This window comes from Diabrotica undecimpunctata, chromosome 6, assembly GCF_040954645.1.
Source record: "Diabrotica undecimpunctata isolate CICGRU chromosome 6, icDiaUnde3, whole genome shotgun sequence".
Classification (NCBI taxonomy): Eukaryota; Metazoa; Arthropoda; class Insecta; order Coleoptera; family Chrysomelidae; genus Diabrotica; species Diabrotica undecimpunctata.
In genome coordinates this window covers 125,727,929-125,742,392 of record NC_092808.1, presented here as the reverse complement: position 1 = coordinate 125,742,392, position 14,464 = coordinate 125,727,929, and the positions used below count along the sequence as shown (strand labels likewise).

At 32.2% G+C, this 14,464-nt stretch overlaps 1 protein-coding gene across 2 annotated transcripts in view; it reads left to right on the top strand.

Moving 5' to 3' along the window:
- Pdxk (pyridoxal kinase) overlaps positions 1–14,464 on the top strand; it is a 44,148-nt gene that overhangs the window by 8,493 nt on the left and 21,191 nt on the right. For both annotated transcript variants that reach the window (XM_072535307.1, XM_072535306.1), the window contains exon 3: positions 13,823–14,066. In XM_072535307.1, the coding sequence (XP_072391408.1) occupies positions 13,823–14,066 (244 nt within the window). The remainder of the gene's footprint in view (positions 1–13,822; positions 14,067–14,464) is intronic.

Sequence of the window (14,464 nt, the reverse complement as noted above, 5' to 3'; positions counted from 1 at the left end):
TTTAGTTAGATTTTGGGTCATTTTTTCTTTAGTATTTTTATATACGTGTTGTATAAATGGTTGTATTTCGTTTTTTCTATTTTCATTGTAATTTTCGTATATTGCTAGGTCATTATCGAAGAGGACCTCATCTTCGTAAGGGCCGTACAAAAGGGTAAAAGGTGTAAAGTTAGTTGAAGAATGAATACTTTGATTATAGATGGTGAATGCGGTAACCATTAAATTGTCAATCCTTTCATTGGGATTTTGGATTTGCAAAACTCGTAATTTTCCCAGTAGTGTAGAATGTAGTCTTTCGATAGGTTGCTAGTAGAATTTGCAGTTGTGGTAACATGCTTTTCTATTTTATATAAGTTTAAATATTCAGTAATTACGTTTGCACCAAAGTTAGTTGCACTGTCCACTACTATTCTTTTTGGAAAATTATGATGTGAGGAAAATTATGAAATGTTGTAATTTATTCAAAATTGTTATTGCTGTTTGATCTTCTATTAAATATGCTTGTGCGTATTTAGAAAAGGGATCTATTATAGTTAAAAACTAATTTGCTTTAATATGAAATACGTCTATGTGTAAAGTATGTAGAGGTTTGGTAGGTAACATAGGGCCTTTAAATGGTATTTTATATGATTGTCTTTCATATTTGGCTTTTAAACATATGTCACAAGAATATATATATTTTGTAATCGAATCTTTTATGTTTGGAAAATATATGGATTTCTTTAAGTGTGAATAGGTTTCATTTATTCCATTATGATTTAGGTGATGGTAATTTTTTATATAGTTTGGTCGTTTTCTTCTTCAATGTCAAGTAATTTTGTTAGACAAAGAACAATATTTGTAGAGATAAAGTTCTCATGTAAGAGTTTTTCCATAATAGGTCTTAAAATTCTCCTTTGTGTTAAAAATAGACCATATGTTTTATTGGGGTCAATTATTTCTATAAGGTGATTAATTATTTGATTTTCTATATTATCTTTTTCTAAATAAATTAAGTGTATGTCTTTCTTGAATCGTTTGAGAAATTCATAACGAGGTGTTTGTGTAATGTTTATTATTATTTGATTTTTGAATAGATTTACGGGTTTTTCAGAAATAGGGAGTCCTGCAGAAATGTTTTCTTCTTGAGAATGAATCGTCTCGCAATTTGAAGGTTGTAGGGATCTGAATTTAAGAAATTTCGATAAGAATTTATCAGGATTATCGGAAGAATTTTGAGACTCTTCTAGTCCTTCATTTTCTACTACGTTATGTTCTTGTAAATCAGTAATCGTAGGGACCATTAAACTTGTTTGGTCATTTTCATTAGGATCATCTTCATGAATATTTATTTCTATACGTGATAGTGCATCAGCTACAGAGTTACTGGAACCTTTTAAATGTTTAATATCGAACTGATATTCGTCTAATTTAATTTTCCAACGTATTAGGTGACTATTAGGAGTTTTTAGTTTCGCTAGCCATACCAGGGGATTATGATCTGTTAATACTGTAAAATGTCTACCATATAAATAAGGTCTAAAATGTTTAACTGAATCTATAATAGACAATAATTCTTTTTCTATTACTGAATAGTTTCGTTCTGCTGTGTTCAGCGTTCTGGAAAAGAAGACTATTGCTTTATTCTCTTGTGACAGGACAGAACCTAAAGCTATATCAGATGCGTCAGTGGTTAACGTAAAAGGTAAAGAGAAATCAGGATAATTTAAAATGGGAGAATTAATAATTAGTTCTTTGCATTTTTCAAATGCCTCTTTGTATTCGGAAAGTTCGATGTCAATCTTTTCATTTTTTCTAGTGCACCTGTTTAATGGAAATGTTATTTTCGCAAAATCCGGAATGAAACGTCTATAATAACCTATTAAGCCGAGAAAAGATTTGATCTCCTTAACCGTTCTAAGAATAGGGTATTTTTTAATTGCTTCAATCTTTGATGGATTTGGAGTGATTTCCTGATGTGTCTGATAGTGTAACTATGTGTCCTAAAAATTCTACATTTTTTGTTAGAAATTCACTTTTGTCTACCTGTATTTTTAAGTTTGCTTTAGCAAGAGAGTCAAAGATTAATCTTAGATCAATAAGGTGATCATGTAAGCTTTTAGAAAAAACTATGATGTCGTCCATGTAGACAAAGCATCTTGTATGGATATGAGGAGCTAAAACTTCATTCATTAAACGTTGAAATGTACTTGGAGCATTTTTAAGTCCAAATGGCATTCGAAGATATTCTTAATGACCTTGAGGGACTGTAAACGCTGTTTTTTATATTGAATCTTCGTGCATCCTAATTTGATGGAAACCTTGAGATAGGTCCAAACAGGTAAAATAAGTTGCTTTTCCTAAATTATTAAGTATTTCATCAATTCGTGGAAGAGGAAATTTATCTTCTATGGTTTTTTCGTTCAGTTTGCGAAAATCAATAACCATTCTAAATTTCTTTTCTCCTGATGCATCAATTTTTTTTTGGGCAATCCATACCGGACTAGAGTAAGGTGAGGTACTTGGACGTATAATTTTCTGATCTAGTAATTTATCTATTTGTTTTTTTATTTCCTGTTGCATCATTTGAGGATGTCTAAAACTGTTAGTATATACAGGATCTTCATCTAAAGTTCTTATAAAATGTTTAGTTTGTGTCGTTGCTGACAAGTATTCTTTATTGCCATGAAATAGATAAGAGTATCTTTTACAAAGACTAATAATTTTTTCTTTTTCTTCTTTGTTCAGATGATTAGTGCGTATTATATTTTCATCGAAATCTTTTTTGTTCCATCCTTTATATTTTGTTTCACATCAAAATTATTTAGATTTTGTACATATAAGGTCTTATTAAGAGGTGCCTTTAGAATTAGATTTGGTATTTCTATATGACCATTTATTACCTTATGTATCGATGGTGGAATAAATATATGGTCTTGTATTTAGTTTTTCTAAGTCACTAGAGCCAATTAATGCATCAAATTTATCATGCCATTTAAAAATTCGGAACTTTACCAGATTTTCTACATTATATTCTTTAAATATGGGAATTTTAATATTTTGATTACTGTGAAAAGTTGTAAATACCGACTTGATTGTAAAATTTTCTATCTTTTGGAAAATTACTAAAAAAGTTCAGGATTTATAATAGAGTCAGATGCTCTGGAGTCTATTAAGATTTTAAGTTTAAGTTTAGGTAAAAATATATAGGGTAATTTAGTATTGTTCACATTGTTTAGTTGTATTATGGGTGGTTTTTCTGGGAGGCATCTATTGGAAAATTTTCATGTTTCTTTTCCCTAGCATTTCTCCAAGAAAGAAATTCTCTATATTCTATATCCTCTTGTATACCATTCTTTACTTGAGATTCGTAATTAGAAGTGCCAGAATAATTATCTTCATTGTTCAAATCGTCGTAAGAATATGAATTGCTGGGATAATTATTTTCGAAAAATTGGTCTTGTTCTAAGTTATGAAAATTGTGCTGAACGTTTTGTCTGTTAGAAGTAGTTCTCATAGACATTGGTTCCCATTGTTGATTATTTCTAACTTGTTGTATTATATCACGTCGTGGTTGTGATGGTAGTTGTCGAGGAGTGAAATTTCTTTGAAAATTACTTGAATTATTGTTATTTCTAGAGTTATTTGTATTAAATTTAGCTCTAGACATATTATTATAGTTGCCATTGCTATTATTATTAAAGTTATTATTATTAAATATATTAAAAGGTCTCTGGTTATTTTGGTTGAACGATCTATTTTGTGAACGAGTCATGACGTTAGCGTAACGTTCACATTGTTCAAGGCATTCATGTAATGTACGAGGATTGGCATAATATACAGTTTCTCTGTAAGGCGACTGTAAACCTGAAATAAAGGTTTTTAAAGCTTCTGTATAGTAAATATCTTTTAATGTTGCAATTTTCTGTGCACAATTATGTACTAATTGTACATGCTTCATAAGAATATTAAATTTAGTATTAATTCGCAGATGAAAATCTCTTGTAACTTCTAGTTTTCAACGTTATAGTCAGCAAAGTATTGAAATACACGATGATAAACTGTTCACCTCTGACTATCCTGTTCGCAGCGCCAATTAAATAATTTGTTTCAAAAATCACCTTTTTAAAAATTTATTTTTACAAATAATAGAACTGCTACAATAGAAATGAAAATTAAATCTAATCCTAAAATGTAATTTTACTCTGCATGAAGGCCTCTCTTTTCTAATCGGTAATCAAAGGTCAATTGTAAATAACTAATGTCTTTACAGGTTCGGATTCCTTAATTTTAATAACAAAAATAATAATAAAACTGAATGGGGATCTAGTGTAAAAGTATTAGTAAATGATTTTTTTTGTGTTATACCTTCAGTTTTTCATAACGTAGTAGTAACTGTTCTGGAAGATTGGTCGCAGTTGCTGTTCTTCTAGCCACATATAATTCGTTGTGTCTAATTTCTTTAAAAGTCTCTTTATAAAAAATATAGTCGATGTGTCTTTTTACACGGAATTGGACTATGTTTGAAATCAAAAAATTATAATTGTCAGTATTTTTCTTTTTACTGATGAGTGGGGATTGAGACTGAACATAAAGTACTTCAAAATTCACTTTTAAAATCATATTTGCCCATTTTAATCACCTGATCACCTACGTAACTGGTTAATTGCTGCCAATCCCAAGGCGTTACGATCTGTTGTGTAAATGAGTGTGTCCTCTCAATAAATATTTATAGTTAACTACTTTTAAATTAGGCAGATATTCAAACGCCAAAAATATCTTATCATTAACATAACATTGCGGTTTTGATTGGGGCAATTATCTTACCAAATAACCAATTCTTCCACATCAGTTTGTGATAGAACTGTCATAGCCCATTTAGTCAATGCCGAGGCAATTTCGTGGCCATCCCTTCCAGCTTCGGATTCGTCCCAGATAAGGCAATAAGATTTATTTTCTATGGCGTCATATATCATGAAATTTACAGTCCATAATTTAAGCTTGTAAAAACTATGATTATGGGATAAACACGGCGTAGGTAAGCATTTTATACTTTCCTATTTATCGTTTTACGTTCATTTTGTATCGATTTTCCGCATCTTGAAGATGTTGGTCATAATTTTGCTGTATTGTTATTGTTTCTTCTTCGGAACAGTTTTTTATTTGTAGCATAAAACGATCGCAAATATCACACTTTCCATCGAAACCGATTTAAATGCTAAATTAAAATCGGTATTGAAAATTTTTTATACAGCCATAATTTCTGTTTCATTCTTTGGAATATTGTCTTCCTCACACTTTAGGTATATAATTTGTACATCTTTCAGAGCTTAATTGTGTTCTCTCGTACTCGATTCAAAACTGCTTCGGGTGTTTTGTTAAATGCTTCATGCCTTCATCTAAGATCTTGGGTCACAAAGCCTCCCATATTATCGTTTTTAATAACATCGCGTACAACTATTTCGAAAATATTTAGAGTGTTTAAAAAAAATCGGGCGCGAAATAGCACGCCCGATAAACAAATCCGGCAGCTGACGGAGTTACCACGCTTTACCTCATTCTACAAAGGATATACTACTTTTTCTTATAAGAATATATAGGCCACCAATAATAATTCATATACCATTTGCAATAAATACAATTTGAATATGGTAAGCTTAGCAAAAGTGTTAAGTCCAAATTAAAAAAAAATGGAGTTACTACCCTTTACCTCGATGGGACAGATATATATTTTTATATATTGTTATACCTCCTAAATATTGGCAGTAATTGTTTTTCTTTTGGGAATACTCTGTCACAATTTAATACTAAAAGAATTCTTTAGCAATATACTGTGACTATGTTAATATGTTTCTTGCCTATCTACTAGACATACCAATTTTGAGATAATTGCATAAGAATTGAACTCCATGGTGTTTTATCTATGGCTCCATGAATTTTAATGTATCTAGTGTTAACAGTTAAATATCTAACTTCTTGTTGAGTTTAGGACTGTCTATTTCCTCTCTTTTGTTAATACTTAGATCTGTAGTAAACTAATTAATGCAATTATTTTTAATAAATTTTATCTGGTATTTATATAATTACTTTTAATTTTATTGACAAGACTATATCAAGGTTTGTATCTAATCATTACTTTTAAGACATGAGTAGATACATATATTTTATGATTACTTTATATAATATGTAAAGTAATATTTTAATTCCAAGAAATTTAATTAGGTATTTAGCTAAGCTGTCTTAATTACCACTCCTCTTACCTGATGATTGTTTTTTATTGTGGCCCATCCCGAAATGGGATAAAGAAATGAAATTATATATTAAAAAAAAACAAATTCATAAAATTTATTAATAAGGATTTATTTAAGAATAAAAAAACTCTAGGTCTCAACAAATCATCTCCCGTTGCTTTTCTATGAATGTCGGTTACACTTAGAGAAAAGAATATAGAAGAACTACACCTGTTGCACAAAAATTCAATAGGGTTTTTATTAACACTAACACTAATCTAAATACCAACTTTCAAGATTCTGCAATGCTTAGTTCAAGAAAAAAAAGACAAGAATATGAGAAAAAGATATTTTATCTCCATGTTTAATAGTGGACTTTTCCTCCAAGAAAAAGAAATGGAAACAAGAAAAAAGAGGAACATCTGTCAGCAGATCTAAAAACATGAATTTTTTCATTGATACTTATATAACTTATGTAATAGGATAATTATAAATAAACAAGAGTTTATTTTTTCTTCCTCCTCCTTACTATAAGTAATAATTATGTATGCTCATTGGTATATTGATGCCTGTATGGAAGGTTGTAATTCCTTCTTGTAATTCCTTCTTGTAATTGGCTGATTCTTACTTACTGATACTGTTTGGTGATTTATCCTTTACTGTCGTGACCTATTTGACCGCCTTCATTCTATTTATGTGGTTATTCCATTCTTATTTCTGTGGCCACTTGTTTATTCCCTTTTTATTACATATTACATACTTCACTTCTTATTGGATCCCGTATATTTTTTACAATTTTTCTCAGTACTCTCATTTCTGCTGTCTAAACTGTCGTCTGTATGGTTTTTCATGCCATTATTGGTCATATTTTCACTATCATTCTGTCCTCCATTTACTTAGTATTTCAGTGGTCTTGTGTCTTCTAACACATTTGATTTCATTTATTCTTTACTTTTTTATACTATCTAGTTATCTGGTGACAGATTGTTTTCCAGGGTTACAAGCTATAGTCTGGAATTATTTCTACCTGAAGCTTTGCCTGTGACTGCAGCAGACATCAAAGATGATATTTATGTTAGCAGAAGACAGCTCCAACTGTTGCCAGTTATGTTCTAAGAACTGAATTTAGTCCTAACTGTCTGAATAGCAGAATTACCATTAAATATCGTAAAACTTAAAAATAATCTGGATCTCAGGGGTATTTTTTATAATATGAGTTGGTAACACTGCAACAACTGCCAAGTTGTCCAAAATTTCTAACCAAATGAGTTTTTTGTTTTTGCCAATGACTGAGCTTCGTAAAAATACGTAGTAAAACTTGAGAATTCTACTCGAACTAAGGCCAGCTCCAGTTGAAACGTCACTACAGCATCTTTTTTCATATTGTCTGTGATTTGTTGTGAAAAAACATTTAGGTTACCCATAATTTTTTTACATTATTAAAAATCCCTTCAATGAGTGAATAACTCATTCAGCAAAAATGGTTACTTTGTTTCCATGGGAATAAGCTTGATTATTAATAATTAATAATATTAATAATTAATTTGATCTTAATATAAAAAAGTTAATATAATATAATATTAAATAAATTGTTTCTTGGCGTAAAACTTACGCAATAAATTAGCAATCAATTCCTTGCAGTTCGCTTTTTGGCCAATATCTCGATTTTCCAGGGATGAGTTTTGCGCTAAGGGATGATGGGGTAGCTTTTGGGGATTGGTAAATATACCAATCAACAGCAATTAATTAGCAATAAAATATGCCACCAAGTCTCTATAGTCCTGAGTCCTATACTCCTTTTCCTTGCCGAGATATATCTATGCTAGCTATATGGATATGCTGCTAGCTTTACCGCAAAGTTTGCATAATCATTGTTTGTCGGTTGTAGCAATAAATTGTTTCTTGGGGTAAAACTTAGGCAATAAATTAGCAATAATTTCCTTGCGGTTCGCTTTTTGGCTGATATTTTGGTTTTCTTGGAGTGTGTTTTGAGCTAGGGGATGGTGGGATTGCTTTTGGAGATTGGGTAATGTACATAAAAAAGAAGAAGAAGAAGAAGTTTGTATTAAGCGTTTGTAACTTTTTGTCCACTTTTCATTTTAAAACGAAGTAGTTTCATGAAGTAAGCTTGTTTTTAAACTTAAAGTGGCTTCATGTTCTCCAATTGATCCTCTAATTGACTATTGCTATATGGCTGTTTCTCGGTTGTAGCAATAAATTGTTTCTTGGGGTAAAACTTAGGCAATAAATTAGCAATAATTTCCTTGCGGTTCGCTTTTTGGCCGATATTTTGGTTTTCTTGGAGTGTGTTTTGAGCTAGGGGATGGTGGGATTGCTTTTGGAGATTGGGTAATGTACATAAAAAAGAAGAAGAAGAAGAAGTTTGTATTAAGCGTTTGTAACTTTTTGTCCACTTTTCATTTTAAAACGAAGTAGTTTCATGAAGTAAGCTTGTTTTTAAACTTAAAGTGGCTTCATGTTCTCCAATTGATCCTCTAATTGACTATTGCTATATGGCTGTTTCTCGGTTGTAGCAATAAATTGTTTCTTGGGGTAAAACTTAGGCAATAAATTAGCAATAATTTCCTTGCGGTTCGCTTTTTGGCCGATATTTTGGTTTTCTTGGAGTGTGTTTTGAGCTAGGGGATGGTGGGATTGCTTTTGGAGATTGGGTAATGTACATAAAAAAGAAGAAGAAGAAGAAGTTTGTATTAAGCGTTTGTAAATTTTTGTCCACTTTTCATTTTAAAACGAAGTAGTTTCATGAAGTAAGCTTGTTTTTAAACTTAAAGTGGCTTCATGTTCTCCAATTGATTCTCTAATTGACTATTGCTATATGGCTAATCAGCAGAATTAGACGGCAATAACAATTTCCGGTGGAAAGAAAAGAGCTCTATGAGAGAAGAGGCCCAAACCTTACTGTGGCCGAGAGAAGACAGGAAAGGGAAAGGTCAATTGAAAGATGGCAAGAAGAATGGAACAACACGGAGGATGTGGCACAGTGGACAAAAATGCTGATCTCGAACATAAGAGATTGGGTGGACTGTGGTCACAGGCGACTGGATTATTTCCTGACGCAGGTGCTCACAGGACACGAGTGTTTTAGGGCCTACCTCTCTAGGTTCGGAAAGGTGACACAGATGAATGCCTATACTGTGGATACTCGGACACTGTGACACATACGATGTTAGATTGCAGCAGATGGATAGTAGAAAGAAACAGAATGGAGAGAGACAGGTGTGAACTTTGTTACAGTGAGAGAAATGATTGAAAATAAATCAGGTTGGACTAACATACACTGCTATATCCGTGCAGTGATCAAGAAAAAGGAAGAGGAAGAAAGAGCTGGACCAACGGCAAAGGTAACAGTGAAAGATGCTGGAAGTTGAAGCTAGAAAAGTGGGTCAGACTGTATGAGTTAGAATGCGTCAGTCAGACTGTGGGGAAGGAGGAACTGCTCGTCTGGGAATGATGCCGTACTAGGAGCGATGAAGGTCTTCTACGCGCTACCTGGATCGAGACAGGTAGCCTCCTTGCTGAAGAATGGAGTGTGGATGTGTATGAATGGAGAATGAATGAATGAAGGTAGTGCTTCGGAAGTGATGCCGGCCTTACAGCGGCCATTCCGCTTCCGGATCGCTGGATGACAAAGGAGGGTCGGGTTTAGCAGGTAGGCGTTCGGCATAGACTCAGCGACGAGAGGGCATTTTAAAGTACCTCGGGAACTATCGCCGGGAGTACGAAGAACGAATCCTGCACTAAGGTCAGTCAGGCGGCGTCCTGGACTGAGATGTCTTTTAAAGATTCCAGACCCCCCCACTATAAAGACGAAAAAAAAAAGATGACAGTAACTATTTCAGGTTTTAAGAACTCAAGCGCTCCCTGTTTTCCCAAAGTTTTGCTATTTTAACGACACTATATAGTTCCATTATGATAAAAAATAACGAAATAAAATTGTGTAATACGAAAGTAATAGTATGTACTAACACAAAACGACAACAAAATTACGATTTATTGCCTATTACACGCAAATAAAGTATATGATTCACGTCTACAAAATATACAAGTAAATTTTATGTTTAATTATCGGGTTTGTAAATTTTATGGATGGTTAATTAGGAATGTGGGCTATAATATACATAATTTGAAACTTTTTAAAATTATCTATTCAATAGTCTTAATACTTTTACGTAAGTTCAGGTTTTTACAGCTTAAAAAAGATGTTTGTAAACGTCTTACAGATAACCTTAAGTATGCATTGAATATTCAATTATTAGTTTATGTGCTACTGCAAATACAATTTAATTTTGTTTTCTGATTTTTATTCATTAAATTTGATACTTTGTAGGAGTTAAAATTTTGTCTACCACATTGGGTATCACTTATAGGGGGTTGAAACTGGAGATAGGCATTACTGGGCTGGAGATAGGGTAAGCAAACAAACCGAAACGTCTGCGAACGGCTATTCTTGGTTTGGTTGGAGAGCTGGGTCGTAAGTAAGTGAATAAAAGAGGAATTGGAAAGGGGTAACTACAAAAAGCGAAATCAAAAAATACTTACATAGATTTCCTGGGCAAGACAACACAAGAAGGTTCCTTAATTATTTAAATTGGACGCCGTTTACAAGAATCTTCCTGCTGGGTGGAAAGAAAGGCTTTTCTTTCCTAAAAAACATAAAGGTTGAAAAACTTTTGAAAGAAAATGATTCTACACTTGGTTTAGAGGGAAACAGTACATATTTATTATTACTTCACCATAAACAATTATTACAAATAATAATAGCAAAATTTAAAAACAACTTGGTGCTATTTGTAACGGTTTACAACAAACTCTAGACGTTGGGGACACTAAAGGAATTTAAATTATTATTAAATTGAAAATATCTAGATTTTTCAACGGAGCTTACATTGAGATTAACCTTTTAAAACAAAACAATTCAAATTTATGGTTATGTACCAAATGTCCGAAGAGGATAATACCAACTGTCATATGTCAAAATGAAATATCAAAAGTTTTTGAAATCGACAAGTTTTCACTTGTCGTGAAAGCAAATTTTTTATTAATGAAAATGTCTATTTTTACTTATTAAATTTTTTTTCAAAAAAGTACCTGGTATCACTGGCTGATATATTTCCTTTAAGAACGTTTTTGGGATCTAAATTGGACGAAAACACTGCAAAAACAACAACTGGGTCTCACTCAAGCAGGAATTAGTTTACCATGGAACATAAAAATAGACAACTGTTAAGAAGTTGGAACTGGTCCAGGCCTCAAGTTCTTCTTTAAACCATTGGACCTCTCAAATGGTTGGAAACGCCGTCTTACACATCCCTCAAATAAGGCACAGCACGAAACAATCGGTGATTAAACTCAACAAAAAACTGCCAAATTACATTTGAGTATAAAGTTCACCTCTCCACATAAAAAAATTTGCCAGCTTTTAAAGGCTACACACCGAAATCTTTCCCCTTCAAAATTTCATTCCCAACTTTCACTTAAACTACACATTTAACTGCTACTATAACTTTACACTGTATTTCCATAACAAAAACGAATAACGAACATACAAAAAAGACAATTACTAATTTGAAGAAACATCCGGACTCACAATAAAACCAAACGCCTTGGCGTTCTACCTAGTTCGTAGTCGCCTACCTTTAAATCCATAGAATTGTTAGCTGTCGGCTTTCTAGTTCTTTCATCCGTTTTTCTGCCAGAACCAAAATTTTTGTTTAAAACTTCATTTTCTTTTTTATTTGCTCCTCTTTGTTTTTTTTTTATTCTCAATGTTTAGGTTTAATTTCATAGCTGTCGAAATTGAAATTTTTTCTGTTCTCTTGCCATCAGATTCTGCATTTTCTTCGTTTTCCCTTGCTTCCTTTTCATTTTTTTCAGATTCTACTCTTCTCTGGTACTCCATGAAATCAATAGCAATCGTTACTACAGTTGTTAATTTTTTTTTGTAGCCTTTCTTCTGGACGTTTGAGATATTTTTCTGAAGAAATAAAATGCATTTTTAAATGGCGTTGGAAATTTTGGAGGAGTGACAAAATAGGATTAAGCAGAATTTATGGGAGATTGATTTTCAAAATAGACTATACCTACATGGCTAACATGTTCATCCAAAAATAACACTACAGGTCGCTTAATATTTTTTTCATTCAACCATTTATTAAAATAGTTTGCGACATAATCATAAAACGTTTAAGTATTCATCCATCCACTTTCATTTTATCCCATACCCCAACCTATTGGCATAGTTTGAACTAAATTTTTTGGTAGCTGGTATAGGAAAACAAAACCATTTATGGTGGATATGGTTGCTAATACGGTCCGACATTCTTTTTCGTCGTTAGCAATTCTATTATATACAGTTTTAGTCCCTCTTTTCACCAACACTTGTTTGTAATGTGGAGCCATGAAAAAGGCTGTCTCGTTGCAGTTGAATATTCTGCTTGATGTTTAAACACATATGTGATGCCATTTTGACTGAAATAATTATATACTTTCTTGAACCAATTTTTTATCCTTTCCTTTGTAACGAAGGAACGGCTAACTGTCAGATTTTGCAATACACGAGGTCTTACTTCCGGATGCTGGGTTAGGAAATGTTAGTACTATCTATTTACAGAAATTCCATTCTTAAATGGATTGGCTCACTTTAGATTTTTAATGAGCACTGCTACGGTATTAATAAGCTGATCCCGTGTCATGGGACAGCGCGTGTCACGGGAAAACCCGCGACAGCTAAAAACAATATCTATTTTATGATTACTCTTTCCTCATCACTCGGTCGAGGAAATAGGAGAAATAAAACTGGTTGTCTTCCAATATTTTCGGGCACGTACTTTTGCATTCTTTTATCTTTTAATGTACGTTTTGGTATACAATATATATTGGATGCTTTATAGACAGACATGCCAGTTTTTCTGTCATTTAGGGTCCGATCCAGTAGCTCTTGTGAATATTTTTTCCTTTGCATTGGCTTAGGCTGTAGTTCTGACCATGATTCTAGCAAATAAATCAAATGTGAATAATTGAGTCTTTTTTTGTAGATAAAATATGAACATTCGTAGTAAATATCTTAATCCTTTGATATTCTTACCTCACAAACAACAAACAATACCAATTGCACAGAATGAATGTTCATAACCAAAAGACCTTATTTATTCTTCAAACAATTAAAAAAACCAATATTTCCAACTTCTTGTGGGAGAAATACACACAAATGTTTGGAAAGGTTTTTAAAACCCCCGCGTATTGTGAAGTCAGAGCTTAGATAGTCCATTAATCCAAATCTAACTTTGTCGATACTGGAATCGTTTATATAGCATTACTTAATTTGAATTTGTTGAAGCAAGGAAATCGATAATTTTCCGATAAAGTTTTTACGCCTATTGACTTAAGAATAATTGGGAATAATTTCTAAGCATATATTTCCTTAGGAATAAAGAGGTGTCTGATATAGTAGGGAGAATACTGCAGGAATGGCTTTTATGCCACATGTGTAAAGTAAAAAAATATATTTTAGATTTTTGATAGACTAATGAACTTCAAATAATTAATTTTAAAGCATTAACTTTGTGAAAGTTGTACAATTTTATTTATTTCAGCTGCTGGGCATAGAAGTAGATTTCATAAATTCTGTCCAGTTTTCAAACCATACGGGATATAAAGCTTTTAAAGGACAGATTTTAACTGAAAACGATTTGACGGATTTAGTTGACGGATTATCAGCCAATGACATCGATGTATATTCACACTTACTAACGGGCTATATTGGATCCGAATCTTTTCTTAAAAATATCATAAAAGTAGTAGAACATCTTAAACAGAAGAATCCAGGTCTAGTGTACGGTAAGAGAATTTATCTTTATATAACGCATGTTAATAAGAAATCTAAACTGTTGATTAAAGACACAAGTGATTTGAAGGTCTACGTATTTGTTTTTCTGAAATATGTTTTTTTTTTATTTAAAGTCTATTCGTTAAAATTTTTTGATCATATTAAACTTGTCTTAAAATGAATATTAACTAAATTACTTATCTATAAAGGTCGATTTATACATATCCGTGCCGTGTCCGTTCCGTATTATGACAGTGCCCAGGAAAAAAAAACAATAATATACAATGTATGCAATGCGATGGCTTAACTTGCAAATCGGCTAACTCCATTTTGTTTGCTCCTAATATGTTTAATAAAATATCTCCCTAGCTTGCAACATAATGGAGAAAACGGTGAACACGTAAAATGG